This window comes from Euwallacea similis, chromosome 1 (assembly GCF_039881205.1).
Source record: "Euwallacea similis isolate ESF13 chromosome 1, ESF131.1, whole genome shotgun sequence".
Lineage (NCBI taxonomy): Eukaryota > Metazoa > Arthropoda > Insecta > Coleoptera > Curculionidae > Euwallacea > Euwallacea similis.
The window spans coordinates 7720427-7738448 of NC_089609.1; the positions used below are offsets into that span (position 1 = coordinate 7720427).

General features: G+C 34.0%; 2 protein-coding genes across 5 annotated transcripts in view; both read right to left on the reverse strand.

The window, feature by feature from the left end:
• Nucleotides 1–2480: 2480 nt before the first annotated feature.
• LOC136407988 (GTPase-activating Rap/Ran-GAP domain-like protein 3) overlaps nucleotides 2481–18022 on the reverse strand; it is an 83991-nt gene continuing 68449 nt past the window's right edge. For all 4 annotated transcript variants that reach the window (XM_066388653.1, XM_066388628.1, XM_066388634.1 and 1 more), the window contains 10 exons: nucleotides 16567–16832; nucleotides 15955–16103; nucleotides 10976–11136; nucleotides 10678–10914; nucleotides 8678–8811; nucleotides 8372–8612; nucleotides 6197–6295; nucleotides 5907–6143; nucleotides 2852–2979; nucleotides 2481–2801 (listed from right to left, as the gene is read on the reverse strand). In XM_066388653.1, the coding sequence (XP_066244750.1) occupies nucleotides 2712–2801; nucleotides 2852–2979; nucleotides 5907–6143; nucleotides 6197–6295; nucleotides 8372–8612; nucleotides 8678–8811; nucleotides 10678–10914; nucleotides 10976–11136; nucleotides 15955–16103; nucleotides 16567–16832 (1742 nt within the window). In that variant the 3' untranslated portion in view covers nucleotides 2481–2711. The remainder of the gene's footprint in view (nucleotides 2802–2851; nucleotides 2980–5906; nucleotides 6144–6196; nucleotides 6296–8371; nucleotides 8613–8677; nucleotides 8812–10677; nucleotides 10915–10975; nucleotides 11137–15954; nucleotides 16104–16566; nucleotides 16833–18022) is intronic.
• Nucleotides 4230–5303, reverse strand: LOC136410190 (uncharacterized). Its single transcript, XM_066392223.1, has one exon. It carries the CDS (start codon nucleotides 5186–5188, stop codon nucleotides 4301–4303), a length of 888 nt encoding a protein of 295 aa, XP_066248320.1. The 5' UTR covers nucleotides 5189–5303; the 3' UTR covers nucleotides 4230–4300.

The window sequence follows — 18022 nt, forward strand, 5'->3', positions numbered from 1 at the left end:
TTTATTTAGCTTTCTTGACATATGATGAATGTAACATATTTCACCTGAGTTATGGGTTATTAGTAGAGGATAATGTACATGGCGCCATCTATCGGAATCCGCTGTTAACGAATTGATTCTGCTGCTGTTTTTCGAGTTTTATGAGCCAAGTTTAGTTAATTGTATTGCGCTTTCTACGTTAAACATTATTTATTTACTTTTATTTGTATTTATTAATTTTTTATTTTAGGTAATATATCTCATAATTGTTATGCGGAGAGTTTTGGTTACGATAAAGTCATTTGAAACAGCTGTTTTTTTTCTATCAGTGCAGATAACTTGAATTCTTTTACGAATTCTGAGAGCATTATGAGATATCTTCTATTAGATTTTTCGATATATTACGGGAAATGTATGAATGTTGCCAATTCATTAACGGCTGGAATTACGAGGTAGACAATGAAAACAATGAAATGTTTTATTGGCGCCATTTTTGACATTTTAACTTACGTTTACAATATCGTTGATTAGTTATAAGTGTGTTTCATTAGTGTAATAAGTAAATTGTGTTATAATTTCGTAAGTACCTGAGAGGAATGAATTCACTAGCATTGATGCAAGAAATATGATTTTTTATTATGTATGTACAAACAAAAATCGCTATACCGCTGAAAGTTACCTGGAATTTTATTCCAATAATAGTTAACCAGATCATCGAACTTTCAAACGACTTTACGACAAACTATTACGACAGAATGCTCTCAGTTAAAACTAACTAAGAATAACATTGCTCCGTTATTAAAGACTCAGACGAACCATGAAAAAAATAATAACAATGCATTTGTAAGGGCAGAAATAATCTGTCGAACAAAAACCTCTTTGAAACGAGACAAGACTTTCAACTCTTGTTTTTTCTGAAGGCTTAAATCAATCTGTTATTCTCAAATATGTTTCTAAGCTTGACTTCTTTCCAGCTGCAAAAGAAACAGCTGAAACCGCATTATAGGAAGACAAACAACTAACAAACAGTGATCAGTTCTTTACGTAGGAATTATACATTTACATAATTAACGTATTTTTTTAATTGGACTTAAAACGACAAAGGTAAACGTGTTATTGTCTTCCTGACTTGGTACACCAACATAGACAAAAGTGATTTTTACTGTTTTTTGGCTTTGATGGATCTAGTCCATATCTGACACCCCCTTATTGTAATTATGCATTATTTAGAGCATCCGAGTAGCATCTAGATTCCGGGACGTTTAACCTGTTTGACCACGCCTTTCACATTCTATAATATTTTAGCGTCCCCCTGTTACTTTTATGTATGTTTTACTGCAAGCGCTAATTTTGGTTTACTATCTATTTATCGGCTAGTTATCACGGTAATTTTCCTCGATCATAACATTAAGAACTCTTTCAAATTTGCGTTTTGTTAAGTTCCACCTTGTCAAATAAAAACTTAACTGGCATCCTATTTTTTTCAATTTCAAAATTTTAATCCTAGTTAAATTTCTCACTTTGTGTAAACTTTTAATTGATGTTAATATGTAAAACAGTGGGCGACCTTATCAGTTTTGTTGATGAGACACCTCTAAGTTTGACCGAATTATTGAACCGAATTATTAAATAGCCGTTTTCACGTACGAAAATGTAATTATTGTCTTTAATATAAATGAAACATCTAAATTGGGGGTAAACCTACCTACTCAGTATAAGATATTTAATACATATACAATACATTTCTTTATTTGAATAGGTGAGAGGTCCACCCTTAATATGGATACCTTTAATTCCTTTGATCTTCTTACACACGAATCTGTCTGTGGCACCACTAAGTAACGCAGCGAAATTTTGCTAATACAAGTGACCGAGTAGCGTATTCAGTGACGCGATAAGTGTTTTGTGTTTATGGAGGAAGCCCTTGCAAAAATTTCAGTAACAAAAAAACCCATGAATAGTGACAATACAGTGACTATCATTTACCAAAAACGAAGGAAAGTAAGGAAAAAAAAACGTTCCACATCACCTATTATAACATTGTATCCACCCAGAGGACCATTACGGTTCACTGAGATGACCACAGGGGCGCAACTAATATGGTCTTCATAAAGCCTGCTGCACACACATAGGCAAAAGTGATTTATCTATTTTCGTGTTTTTGTAATTTAACTGTGGATTGAACTAAGCTGTAAAATCGACTGCAACTGGTATTGAACGACATATAATACAATTGGATTACCTACCTGTTTCGTTCTTCTCAATTGATACTACATACTTTACGCATTTGAAGTGTGTTTATTATTAGATAATATTTAATTAGATTACTAATTACTTATTCTATTGCTGAATCAAGCTCAGAGTATCTACGTATGTACAGTGGTATGAAAAACTTTTGGTAGTACAGATGTGTTATGAGAATACATTACAATATAAGTTTCTTTAATTCTAATGCATGAAAAAACGTTTATTTGTGCAATAAAATTTTATATATCTAACTCTTTAACAGTAGATAATGCTAACTTATCACCTTCATCAAGATTTATACTTTCGTGATACCTAGGTACGTAATCAGAAATACTATATTGCCCCTGGAGTTTCGGAGACCAGGGGTTGCAAATTTTGTCTCACTCTCCTTAAAATTCTTATTATAATAATTTCCTAAAACGAATCGATAAATCCAGAAAAACTATTTAAGACATATGTTTAACCCTGTACAAAGCAAACGACTATCATTTCAACGAAGCCTGCTGCACTCTGGCTCTCACGGGAGGCACCGGTGAGCTGCTTGCACTTCTCGATACTCGAGGTTGTTCTGGAACCTGTAAAACGTAAATTCAATTACGGAAATGTCTTATATGTTCTTGTTTACCGTCAATTTGGAATCAGCAGATTTCCAAACAGGCGGAGAATTGGTCCTGTTGTTGTCCGGATGAGGTGACCGACTCAAAGAGTGTATGGGGATTCGGTATATCCTCAAAGGTTTTCCCTCCGGAGATGCTAAATATGTTGTAATTAGTTAGCGAAGTTACTAGGAAATTTGCGATTACGGAATTAGCAAAGTAAATTCTCAATCAGGAAGAGGCGACGATCGCGTGACAACCAGAGCTCCTATGAACAAAGAATAATTGTACGAAAGTATAACTAAAGATAAAAACGCTTATAACAGCTACCATCTATGGACACGCTAATTTAGGGTTTATTAATGATTCAGTCATGTGGTCCCATTATTATACAATAGGGGCTATTAAGACTGGATGACCTATTGTTATATAATAGGGCTGTTATGGCTGGATCATTATTTATTTATTATGTAACTAGTTTTACGTAAAGAAAAAGATATTTGATGGTATTAGCTTTAGGTCCGCTTAACCTGAAACAGATTTCTCATGAAAATATAACTTATTGAAATTTGATTAATTAAAAAAAAAATCTATGGCTTCATAATGGAACCGACTGATTCTTAAAATCTTTCAAGTTTCATCCATATCTTCGCATCTTTTCACATATTTTTTTGCGCATTTCATATCATTAATTCACATTTTTATAACATGTTTCTATACTATAATATATTCATCTAACAGAAACTCGTGACGAAAAAAAGGTAAAACCGGAATTTTTTGGGAACTGTTTCGCGGTATAAATTCTAGTTATAACTGTCGTATATATCAATGCCGTTCTGACATCTAAAAAATTCCAAGTGTTTCAGGAAATATGTGAAAAAAATCAAATTCTGCAAAATATGAATTTGATGTTGTAGGATTTATGTGACGTGATTTGTCCGCATCGATCGTTTCAATAACGTAACCAGTAACACATAAAGTTAAAGAGGAAGAAGAAAAAAACATCGATTGTTTAGCATTTATGCTCTATTCTGAAATTAAAACTTACAACATTCAGTGTAAAATCTTAAAAATACCACTTATGGTAAAAAAACTTAAATCAAGCTCGGACAGTGCAAACCGGGTTCTAATATCTCATTCACTTACCAAGATGTGATGTCAGCTTAATAGATATTTTCTCGTTTTGATGGCATTTGTAAAACGAAGATGCTTTAATATGCATTCTTAAAATTTCAGAGCTTCAGTAAAGGTACCTAGGATCGATATAGAACCCATATCACTCTATTAAACCGAAAATTAGCATTTAAAAAATGTTTTTAATTTCTTGAGATTTTTAAACGGGGAGGAATAACTATATTTTGCGACTTTTCAAACTAATACTGGACGTAAAAAAACACAAAACTATGAAAATTACATTTAAAATTGAATAATATTGAAGTCATTTCAATTTAACAAATTAATGTTTCTCTGCATATAATTTAACTAAACTCATTTAAAATAACCGCCATTGACCACTGCGAAGCGCATTCAAAAAAATCCATATTAACAGCCTCGTACACATGCTTCTCTTTCAAGAATATATCCACATCCTGGTACAAGTCAGCCACCATCTCCTCCGTGATATTATCGTTCTCAATGTCCCTCAACAGCTTCCTCTTCTTGTTCAAATCCCTCAAAGTTTCATAGCATTGCTCCAACCGTGCCCCTTTACACTTATTGGAATTCACCATTTTCCAAGCTCTGTCAAACTTCCTTTGATATGTTTTCTTTAGTTTTGAGTGATTGTTCACTACCGCCACTGCCGCAAGATCCAGTAAGCTCAAAATATTGCCACTGCGAGACCCCTCACATTTTTTAACCACGCTCCTTTTGCTTCTACTCGTCTTGGGTTTAGTTTCTTGAAGTTGAGCCTTTGGAGTTCCTTCAATTCTGCTTGCACCAGCACAGTCTTCCAGAACCGACTTGCTGTTGTCGGTCAAGCAATTCTGAGTCTCTTGAATTCCCTCCAAAGTCTTCATCTTCTCAATGACAGGCTTCAGCTGAGTATCATCAGGTTCTACTAAATCCAGAGGCATGTCCACTAAAGTGAACAAATAGACCAACACTTGGTTGGGAATTTCTTTGCCTAATAAGGTGGAGATTCCCTTCAGAGTCTTCTCGTAATCGGCTTTCAATCTGTCTCCGTTGTTGTAATCGCAAATCAATTTGAAGGTGGTGTCGATGATGTGTTGGCGGTTATGGAAGATGTTTTGCAGGAATACTGTTACTAGAGACTTTGAATCTTCCATTGGTGAGAGTTTTTTGTAAGTAGTTGTCAATACTTGAAGTTTGACACTATACCTGACGTTAAATGAAATGGTTGCCATGACTATCTCTATGGTCACTGTTGAAAACGTTGGCAGGTGTTTCTGTTCAATAGGGATTTTCGTTTTATTCAAAATTTACAACGAATAGAAGCGGTGGTATTCGTTTGAAATACGTCACTTCCATTATTTTGTCCTTTTGCATTTGAGCTTCATTCAAGTTCTATCGAGCACATTGTTTTTCTGAAGATGGTTATTCAATTTCTCAATGTTTACAAAGGATTTTGCCTGAAAAAGGGGATGGACTTTAGATACATACTGTATAATGATAAGGTGCCTAGACGCCTGAGCAAGGACTGCAAGAATATTGTAACATTCTATGTTGGATATTTTAATCTGGACGAGACAATATTATCATTGCTCAATTAGTGTGTTAAAAGTGTACTTTTCATACTCACATGAGTGTGCAAAGTACGCGCATACGTACATGATCTGTTGTTATTAGTTTGCAAACTGCAATATTCAGGTTATATTATTAGTATGTTTTCATCGCGTCTGGGGCTCGAGACGGAAACAGCTCCCTAAGGGAACGACGTCTTTCATAAAAAGCTCGTATAATAATATACTGTTGCTGAACTTAATAATAATAAAGTTTCCTAGTCGGACACATTGCATTTTTCAAATTCTATTTCTTAGCTAATTACCTCCTTTTGTCACGCGATCGTCTCTCTGATCAGATTATACGTGCAATATTTTCAAACTAGTAGATACTCGTATTTACCATTTGGGCTGGAGGGTGGAGAAACTTTTTGCAGTTCTTGCTGCCTAGTGTCCACGTGCAGAAGGTCTGCCTTGTTGGGGAAAAATTCGGGAGCAGTTGTGGCAAAGAAAATGTCAGTCTTGCTAGTGATCAATTGCAACTTGGGCATGCTCATTGTGTGAATAAGATTACCATTCACAACCAAGCGAATTTCCATTGTATTGGGTGTGAAGGCAATGACGTAAGGAAATGCACAGACTGTAGAAACTTAAAGGTACACGAGAGTATTTCAGTCAGATTTGCATACATACCAATGTCGGTGGGAGCCGAGTTCCAGTGGAAATCGAAATCGGTTGAGGTAGAAGTGTTGGTGTTATTGGCCTCGTTCAATTTTTGAAAGTGGCATGTATCTTGTATAGAACATAATAATCATTATTTATAATCTTTCTGATGAAGTACTTTCGAAATTGTTTAGAATGCGCCATCGAATTTAATGTAAAAAAATATATTGTGCGAGACGAACTTTTAAATATTAATTCAAGCAGCCAAATAAAAAAATCCCTAGAGTTGTTAAGGATTAATTTGTTCAATGTATTTTAGACACAAACTTTTTTGCAAGCACTCTCAAGCGATCTAAAAAAAGTATATGCTTGAATTAATGAATTATATTGAGTATTCTTAGGTGCATATACAAGGTGTTCGCTTCTGGATCTTAACCATGAAGATCTCGGTAACCATAAAAGATATGACGTCGGTTAAATTGGGGCAAAGTTGTGCAATTTGGAGTTTAAGAATATGCTGTTTTAAAATTTGAAAAGTTCCGATGACTTTCAAAGGTATCCGAAAAAATCTGGAATTTTGGAAAAAAGTTTTATTAATATCGGTAGGTACAGGTTTATAAATGAGGTGTTTCATAGTTTTCTATAAATAATAATTTAATAGGGAAAGGTCTGGTGTACGTGCCGGGCAACATATTCTTCATTGTTTAAAATGATTCTACCGGGAAATATTACAGACAGTCTCCCACTTGCCTAGTGTTATATGGCAGAGCAGTATCTTGTTGGAACTGAAAGTTATTCAAGCGATTGAGGGAAATCTTGTTATCGATATAATTCGTATGGTAGGTCCTTAAACAGTGCAAACACTTTTCTGGAGTTATTTATTTTTACATTGTCTTCGTAAATGTATTGATCAAATCTTATCGTCAAATAAACCAACTCATACATTTAGTCTAAAACGTGCTTGTGTCTGATGTTCTTAGTGTTTCTGTGGATTTTCAATGGACAAAATATGTTCGTTATGACGATTGAACATGCTTTAGTTGGCAAACTTGCACTCATCCGTGAATATCACGTTGGAAAGAAAATGGGGATTTTACTTCAATAAGGCCATGTTATTTCTAGAACACGTGGTCCTCCGTTCAATATTTCCTCGATGCAAGACTTGGTGATATGAATATTAAACGGACGATATTTATGTTTTTGCAAGATTTCACTCTGCCTGATAGGATATGTGCATTAACTTTTTCTGGTATAAGTCTGGTCAAAGAGAATTCAATTTATTATCGTTTATTATTTTTGATGAAATTTTAACATTTTACTCATCAGAACATTTTTGAACTTCAAATTGTGTAACTTCGCCTTAATTTAACCGACCCCCTATCTTTTATGGTTAGCATAATTCTCACGGTTGAGCTCCAGAAATGGACACCTTTTACACGTAAGAAAATATTTTTGTTTTAACTGAGGAAGTTAATGCTTTTATTAAGAGAGAAGACCAAATTCTCATGTTCAGTAATACATTGAAGGCAAGAAAATGACTAAAATAAATGGGCACCACTTCAATTGATCTTGTGTTTCAAATAAAATTTAGTTGCTTGCGTTTCGTGTTATTTTTTTAATGTCAATGCATTTATTTAATGTTAAGTAATGAAATTACTTGTGAATTTTGATATTTGCTTTATCGCTTTCTTTTACCTGTGAGTAATTTTCTCAATTGAATCCAAGTCATGATGTCAGAACACCATTTGCGTTTGTCATTTCTAAAAGAAGTTGTATCTATCTATAAGTGATTTTGTTGAGGACAAGAAATCATTCTTCATTACGTATTGTATATGTAAATATTTAACGATGTGGTAATATATTACCTACTCGTCTCTCACCAGAATTATTTTTTTTACCTTAATATCCGCATATACATAACTATTTAGATTCATCATAAACTTACAAAATTCATTTTTATTTAATATCAGAATTTTGAAATTCTCTAATACCCTTTTTTTGGTTACGTACATATTTAGATGCAAAAGTTTCCAGCGTAACCCGTTAATTCTTACTAAAACTCGATAGGAGCAAAACTTCAGATACTCTTTATCGCCACCTCAGTAACTCATGAAAATAACAGTCTGATTGAGCGAAAAATATTGATGCGAAAGTTTTGTTGCCATCCCACGTAATTTAAGACGGATCTTCAACAAAGGCACTTACGATTATAGCAAAGCATCAGCTGGATTTCTTGGTCTTCGTATAGATCCAAGGCAGCAACAAGATGAACCCTATTCCCATCTACTGTATAAAGATGTTGGGCCTGCCCAGAGCGACCGTTCACCACGTCCCAATGGTTTTTATAACCAACACAAACCAAGATGTCTCCATGAGTGGGTGAAATTGGGCTCCATACATTGTCAAGGATGGTTAAGATTGTGGGAGTTTCGCTTAGATTGAGTTCCTAATGCAGTAAACGAAGACATTTTTAGTATTCTTATGGTCATGAGTTAAGAATTGGATGAGTACCCAAAAAAATGTAAATCCCTCTATAGTGTCAGTGTCGCTAGTGGGACACCAAGCTGTCCATGCTGCGGAATGCTTCCATTGGAACATCAACAACTTCTTTCCTACAGCTACACACATTCGCAATCGAGCACCACCTATAAAAGTATATATAGAAAATGAATTAGCACATGTCTACTTCTATTGAAAGAACACTTAAAAACGAAGTTTTATCTACCAAAAAGCATTACGAACTTTAATTTAAAGTGACGGGAAATATATAAATTGAGTTGACTTCTATAATTCCGAAGTTAAAAGTAAACTCCAAGCGAGCAATACCCATAACACTATTAATATTACCCAGTATGTACGAAGTAAATTAGAATTTTTAGCGATTAAACGATTAAGGCTAAAGCTCTTCTGTACAAATTTCCCGGCTCTATGAACAGACTCCATATTGAAGTAAAGCCAGAAACTTTTCAGGTTACAGAAGTTTGCAGGATAGAGCCCTTGATAATCCGTAAATTTAGATTAATGTTCGCCATGCTGACAACATACATAGTCATATTTTTTATCCGTTAGTTAGGCCCTTTGGAGTACTTTGAAAAAGTATACGATGTGAATAGCCCTGATTTACGTAGTCCATTCATCACAAAGATTTGGATTTTTCGAAAATGTATTTAGATGAAAGTTTCTAACCGACCAAAATGGGCTACCTGTTATGAAGATAAATATAATATTTTAAAAATAGCGTTAATTGGGAAAATGCCGGAAGTCGACGCCATTTTTATTCCATCTTTGGATTCTGCATTAAGTTTTCCAGTGCAAAACGTCTGTTGAGGCAACAATTATTTAACACAGTTTTTGAGATATGTCACATCTTTTGAAAATAATTAGGGTAGCAGGGGGTCGTTAAAAATTCACAAATCCTGAACTACAATAAATCACTAATTTTTTTTTCCTTGGTTATTAGAGGTTTAACTGATATTTTAAATTGCTTTCGACCGTTTCCATATGCTAATGCAAGTATCTGCTATTTTTGATGCCAGAAATGAATGTAAAATTGAATTTAAAGTCACTTTTATTCAAGTTTAATTGATTTTAAATTATGTGCATTTTATAAAGAAAAAACTGTTGTGTTTTTATCAATTTTTTTGAGAACAGTCGTTCTATATATAATATTTAGATATCGCATTGCAAGAATAATACTTTACAATACTTCCAAAACGATCAGTTAAAAAAACAGTATTTTCTTTAAATAATGCATATGATTTAAGAAACTTTAAAGACGGCTATACACAATTTTAGTAAAAATGATATATTGATGATGTAGTCGATTTTGGGTACCTACTTAAACTCGTTTCTGGCATCAAAAATAGTAGTGGCCATTTTTTTCACAGAATTTTCACAGAAAAATTGAGGTTTTTGACGATTTGTGATTGCCGTACCTTGAAAATTCGTAGTAGATGCGTAAATCATAAGAAATGAGTTGCAAAGTATCCACATTTCTTTAACTCTTTCTGCTAGGTAATCGTTAATTATTTTAAGTTATGTCAGGAGTTATTCACACCAAGATTTACTCTTTCCTAATGGTTTTCTAAATGGGCAGGTAAGTGATTATTGCAAAAAATCGAGCGTATATTCCTCACTTATTTTGGGTACTTTTGACCAATCGTTAACTTCAAATCTTTGAAAATTTCGTTACCGAAATCGATATTAATTTTTTCTTGCCCAATACCTGAAATTATTTCTATTAAACATACCGTCGTTAGTAAAATATGATTCATTAGAATATAATATCGACTAACGAAAAATATTTTCATTTACCTGGTTCAGAACCTATTTAAGATAATTGTGATGTGTTCCTAAATCAATGCTATAGAGCAACTGATGAACCTGTATTTGTTACATTTAACAACCAGCAAAATAATTTCCCGATGAAACTTTACTTTAGACAGGGTCTTTAGACGCTTTAAATAACAAGTAGGAAAGTGAGACTTAATTAAATGTCCCTGTATACTAACCAGGGCGCGACAAGGCATACAAATTAGCCCCACGAGTTCTCTCCATCCTGTAATCCTTAACATCCATTCGAGTCTTGACGTCAGTTTGAGATTGGAGTTGAGACAGCCTGAAAACATATACTTTGCAGTCTTTGTGCGAAGCACCAGCTCTAAGCAGAAGAATGCCATGAGGTTCCACTACGTTCAGTTGTCGAACTTGCAGAGACTTGTCGAAGACTTGTCTGTGAGAGGTTCCATCTAAAATAGACAGGATATTATGTGTAATATGAAATTATTAATCGCCCACAACTTCTCAAACCTTCAACAACAAAAGTCCCTTCATCGGTAGCTAAAATCAGCTTGTTTTCTCCCCAAGAATCGCCTGAAGAGACCGGATGCGATGGAAAAACTGGATAGAAGCAGTTGGCTTCCCATGGAGACCTTTTAAACACGGAGCCTGCTGCTCCGGTACTAGCCAAACTATAATGTAATATTATGGCTCAACAACTCTTTCTCATAACATGTGGAACTAGTTTTGAAGCTAATGAGCATTTGCGATATTAAATTCTCGGGGAAAGTCCTTTGTCTCAATCAACGAAATTAACTGAACTTTCTTATAGCTTCTGCTTGTGAGAATGAAAATATAATAGGAATTTATGCCCGAGGATTCCGGCAACAACAAAACAGCGTTGGAGTAAACATATTTGCTCAGGAGACCTCTATTTCTAGCACACTTCAACAATGTCATTAGCGGTCGCTTGGACATTTTGATAACGGCCCACTTTGAGTTGCTGAGTTGTTTGCTATACATATAAACCATATTCCAAAAATGCGTCCTTAAGGAAGTACAGGGTGTTCAAGTTTTAGTGGTACACTGGTGATTTTTACCACAAGAAAAAAATTATTGGGATTCATTCAATTCGGTAGCAAAAAGCTCTCTTGAGTTATTTTATTACGTCGTATCGTTTAGAATAAATTTGCAACACTACCAACCAGGAAACACAAAATTCGGGCCCTCTGCATTAAATGTACAGCGCGACTTGTAAAACTCCGCCGGTCCAGCAAAACTAGTAACGAGCTTTTATCAATATGTCCAGGCGGCCGTTAAATCTCCGTGCTGGGATAGTCCAGTACGGCATCACTGAAATGTGTCAGAAATAGACCGGTATGTGCCAACGAAATATTCGTTTTATTGTTATTTTTACAACGGCATAATGGGTAGGAATCGTGCCTCGTTTCGCTTGTTGAGACTAAGCTTGACCCAAGCACACAAGCAATGACTTGATGGACCTGTAAGGTTGAGGGTCATCTTAGGAGAGGTTGTCCGAAGCCAAAGGCGATTTATTTATTTCAAATGTGGTCTAAAGAAGGTTACTGTGTGTAATTACATACATGCGTCGCAAGCCAGAAAGAAATGGTATAGGAAGCACTTAAATTTGGGCAAAATGCTACTCCCGTATCTAGTTAATATTTAATTATTTAATAAAATGTAATTAAATTTTATTGATATGATACATGCTGTTGTAAAAAAAATTGTCAATGTCTGATACATGGTGACAACTGAATAAGTGGAAAAATTGTTCAGTGAAACACAATAGGTACAGAGTGATCCTTTTTATTTTGCAACCCCTCTTAAATTCTTCCTTTTCACTTTTAGAATAAAATACAAAATACAAAAGTTATAGGGATTCATCTGAAGGATTAAAGTAATCTATTTGGGTAACTGCTGGGTGACTCATAAAATCGTAGCAAATCAAACCTTCGTTTTTTTTAATGGGATATCTTGTATATTATTTTACAATTTTCTCGGGTTTTTCGAGTTGATTTTGATGATATATAATTTCAATGGATTTGGTTGAGTATGTACGTCAAAAAATGCATTTTTGTGTAAATTGAAATTTTACAATATTAAGTGTAAGAATTACATATACTTTATTGTTTTAATTAGTAACATTATATGGTTATAATAACTTAAATAAATAATGGTTTAATTTAAATGTCTAAAGCAGTTGCTCAAAATGGCTTCCCTTCATTTCTAGGCATCTTCTGTAATTTCGTTTTAACTTTTGGAGTTCGTTTATGATCCAATGAGGATTATTATATGCTAATTCATTTAACAATTCAATTTCTCTCGTTAGCAAATGTATACAGGGTGTCTCTAAAAGGTCTTTACAGCGCTCTACCATAGGTAGGTGAGATAAAAATAAAACAATTTAACCACATTTGCCTTAGTCCAAAAATTGATAATAACCGAGCTACAGGGTGGCAAAGTTGAAATGTAAAATTCAACTTTTAGCCATAATTATTAAATGGCAAGAGGAAAACTCATGAAATTTTGTACAAGGGGGTTTTTCGGGATGAGGAATTCATATCTACAAACAAAATTTCGGTAAATCGCAGAGGGCCCCACGTATACACATTAGGTACTTGTTTAGGTCCTTCAAACTTTTTTGTTTTTAACGGTAAACCAGTTTTGAATGAAAAAACGTATTTGCGCGGTATTTTTGCTTAAAAAAGGTATACCTTAATCAAGTCGCTAACTGTAATCATTTTCGAGAGAAACGCTTGTAAAAATAAATGGAAAGGAATGTAATTTTCTAAATTTTTATTTTTTAATATTAAAAGTAACATTAAAAAATTACTTAAGTAACTGTTCAAAATGCCCACCATTTACACGCACACAAAAATTAATGCGACGAATAAAATTAACCCCTGTTGCTCTGTTGCTGTGTGCCACCCTGTAGCTCGGTTATTATCAACTTTTGGACTAAGGCAAATGTGGTTAAATCGTTTTATTTTGATCTCAGCTACCTATGGTAGAGCGTTGTAAAGACCTTTTAGAGACACTCTGTATATGTTGCCCCCGTAAAGCTGTCATTTATAAAAATAGGGTCTATAATCTGATTCCTTAATATACCGCATCATACATGTAAACTTTACCTGCCGGATGATTTTATTTTTCAAATTTTATATGGATTTTCACGAGCCCAGAAATGCAAATTTCTTCTATTTGATATCCCGTCAGTACTGAACGTTGATTCATTCGTCCAAAGAATGTTTTTAAATAAATCTTGGATGCCATCCAAAAGTTTTGAAATGTTTCTGCAATATTCAACTTTTCGTACCTTATCTCTGTCGGTTAGATATTAAACTTTCTTGTATTTAAACGGATGATATTTATGTGTATTTAGGATATCTTGAATTTTGGTATAATGTATTTGTAAGTCTCGGGCACTATCTCTAATCGATTTATTTCAATGTTCTAAATGTTAAAAAATAAGTCTAAAGGTAGTACAAATCAGTAAGTAACGAATCTGACTGCAGCACGAATCTGTATCATATAATAAAACATCCATTAACATAATAATTAACATGTTTAGTTCTCTTTTTCATCTGCAAAGATTTCCACTTTTTAAATAATCTATATATGTTATTAAACGTGTTGAGTAAGTGTGCACGTCTGTCAGGATGTAAATTACAATATTCTTGGAAAGCTCTATACCTGTTTTTGTAATTTTTTATATGATACACTATATCAAATATTTACTGTTCAGAGAATCCCATATTTCATTTTTCAAATTTAATATTATTACTTAAAAAGCAACTGTCATTTGCTAGACTCAATTATAACCGTTTACACAAAAAAATGCATTTTTTAACATAAATACTCAACCGAATCCATTGAAATTATATACCGTTGAAATCAGCTCGAAAAGCACGAGAAAACTGTGAAATAATATATAGGGTATCCCATTAAAAAAAGCAGTTTGGTCTGCCACGTTTTTAAGGGACACCCTATAGCTATCCAAATAGATTATGTACTTTACTCTTTTAGATGAATCTCTAAAACTTCTCTATTTTGCATGTTATTCTAAAAGTAAAAAGAAAGGATTTAAGGAAGGATGCAAAATAAAACGGATCACATTGTATATACATTACATGTTGCGTTGCGCAGTTTTCCTAGCTGCACAAAATATTTCAAACATTTTTGAAACAATTGTACTACGCATCAAACCCTGTTATGCATTTGCCAAGCTGCGCTTGTTTATTCCGAATTTTAACTAAAATTTGAGTGTAAAGTGAAAAACTGAGAAAAAAATTATTGGTCTACTCCTTTGTAAGGATGGACTTTCCGCTCTTAACTTAATATTTAATTTATTGTGAAGACCTGTGCAAATAGGCATATGCGATCCAAGTCCACGTGATAACATTGCAATTAGTCATACAGCGTTTTTTAATTATGTTTTTGCTTATGTTTTTGTTGTTTTTTTTAGGCATGAAACAGTGTGCCTGAGACTGCGAACTTCGGGTTCTGGAGTTAAAAACACATCTATGGAATATGGATAAACGTTGTCCGTAAGTTGAACGTTGGACTCCAGTGCAAACAACAAAGAAAACCCAGGTCAGTCAATTCCTTTTATCATGATTTTTCCCTTAAAGTTTTGCTTAACCTCGTTATAATCCCGATTTCCATTTCCTGCGTTAAAGCAATCGTTTGTTGTATAGGATTGCCTCAATTTAGTTTTTTTTTCGTTTTCGATTTGATTGTATCGGAAGAAGGTGCAATTGACAAATTTCAGTTTGATAGCCCTTAATTGCGCCATTCGTATTTTTGAATCTTTGAATGCGTTTGTTTATTTAACGTTCCCCATGAATGCCAGTGAAAGGTCAGAAAGGAAAATCCTAGAATAGGTTGAGAATGGAGCTTTGCGCGATAGTCTCCAAACGTGTGAATTCCGTGAACATTTGCATAATAGCAGAGTGAAAAGTTCGTTTTTTCATCGTGTTTTTGTTTATGTCTGTGGTTAAGTTTAAGTATGAAAACATACACCCTCTTTGGGGACACTTATGTAGCTGGCATCACTCGTCTTGAAAGTTGTTTTTACTTGCTTTGCCTCTTCTTTCTCGTAAATTTATCGTTTTTCTTCAATATTGTTTTTTACCATGCGTATTATTGCTCGACACCGATAAACCTTTGCGATAGTTGAAAGTTAGATATATTTTTTCTTGAGCGTTGCTATTATGAACGAATGCTAATTCTGCAAACAACGAGAACCCCGAGGGTAGTACTTCTTAATTAGACCCTTAAACCTCGTAATTTCAAATTACGCATTAAAAGGGAGATTTTCCTGAACAAAAATTAAGAAAATGTACTTAGGCATACTATAAAGGTTGGTTCCACACATTATGGATGCTCCAGGCGTAGTAGCTTTTTAAACATTTCAAATTTAAAATGACAAGCTTTTACGGAGATTTTAATGTATAATTATTTATTTACATAATTTAATTATTGTTTACCTAGTTGGTGCATCTCCTCTGACGATTGCCTCTAGCTTTAGAGCTTGACCGATTCGTACAAACTCGATTTGCCTTGAGTCCTCTTTTAGCCGGGAATGTCTAGGTGTGTCCGCTAATACATCCGAAAAAGCTCTTCTATTTAGCATCGTCTAAAAAGTCCCCATATATTTTTAATCGAATTAACTAAGTGTCATAAGATAAATCTGAAATTTTTAGAACGGTGTTGATGCTTTCTCGCAATTTTTCTAATTAATTAAATTATGGACGCTGGTTGAAATATTCAGGCATGCTTTCCTGAGGAGTAAACACAGAAAACAAAGATAAAACAAAGATTTTGATAGCAGGCAAATAAATTACAGTGAATATTCAGATTAAAGGGGTATGTTATATGAATCTGAAAGCGATTTCTTAAGAAAACATACATTAAACTTAATGAACAATCTTAGGCCCGTTTATATAGCTCCAGCCTGTCTGGAAGGCAAATATTTATCCCCAAAACACTGTGCGTTATTAGAATGCTATTAGAAATTCCGCATCTTTAACGTTTCTATGCTTCATATAACTATATAAGACATTCACATAACTAAAATATGAATTCGTGATTTCTCTTACTATTCTAGTATCCGTAACATGTTCGGAATGCAAGTCCTTGATAAGCATTTCCAAAGTTCTCTCTCGCTTGCGAGCAAAAGTTGGAGTTTCAAATGTGGCTTTCTCCCCGTTTATTAGCTTCACCAATAAAAATTCCCGAAACAAATAAGGATCACTGAAAATGGGGGGACAGGGCAGGCTTGGTCCGAATAGGGGGACCGCCTCGTCTGAAAACACTGAAAGGCGGTAGTCACCCTTTGAATTGTTGCTTACTACTGCGAAAATATCTGGAAGATGCATGTTAAGGTTTTTTATAGTTAAAATTTTATCCAGAATGTTTAGAAGCGGTGTGTCTCGGTTTAACATATTTGCATTAATTCGCAAGTATTGGGGAATAATTATATTTAAAATAGTGTTCAATTAAAACTCTTAATGGTTTCTTATTCTGCAATCGTATTAGGGAGGTTTAATTAAAATTTTCATTTCACGTTACATTACCCTGAGTGATTAACTTGTTGGCTCCGTCACAGACACAGTCATTTCGTACTGGTTTGTTTCAAATAGGAATATCGGAAAGATTAGCGTTTAAGATTTTTAGTAGAGAATAAGGGACAATAGTAATTATTTTGTAGCAACTAATGGGTTCCTTTGATATTGTAGTTATATGTCGTTACAATCCTCCTGGGTTTAGTGAAGAGTTGGTTCTTAACTCAAATTGAATAGGGTAAAGGACAGCAGTCTTTAAAAACAGCAATTTTTTAAGGTTGAGGAAAAACGTCGGCAATTTTTGGATCCTGACTCGTTCTTTAGCTAGTTCAAATTCCAATTAAGAATCAAATAATTTGACACGTGTCAAATAATTTCGACAGAAGTGTGAATTATTATAGTCTCAAAACTTTGAAGAGCTGCATAATAAATCCGCAAAAAAATTAAATTTAATAAGATGTTTTTTCCCGATTGGCATTATTAATGACACCATTTTACTGTTTTCACTAATAATATTTTTTCTGTTTTTTTTTTATGATTTTGTTTGTATGGATTAAATAATTTCATAAGATGATCACATAGTATTCCTATTATTATTACTTTCTGAAATTAAAAATTCTCTAAAGCAGTGTTAATGAGCATTTGGTTAAACCAAACCTATAAATTCGATGGAATTTAGATTGTAAAACGGTATGCAAACTTCTGAAAATTTCGATTTGATGGTGGGACTTTACGAGTCGCAAATATCGAGTAATCGCGATAAGCTTCGGAGGATCGAAACACTTCGGAGGCTTTCATTACTGTATAGGTGAACATTAAAGTCGGTCAAATATAGACATTGTCAGAAACAGAAAATTTTTACTCTTGTACGACTCGCTTTTCTAGTCAAAAAAGCTCCGTTATTTGAAAACCTTCTACCGTTTTACATAACGGCACGGAAAAGGACACATCTGGGCTATATTTCTGCACTTGAGGCAATCTCGCAGGTCGC

What these genes read in the sequence shown, in the direction of transcription:
- LOC136410190 (XM_066392223.1), bottom strand. Translation starts at nt 5,188, where the DNA reads ATGGCAACCATTTCATTTAACGTCAGGTATAGTGTCAAACTTCAAGTA.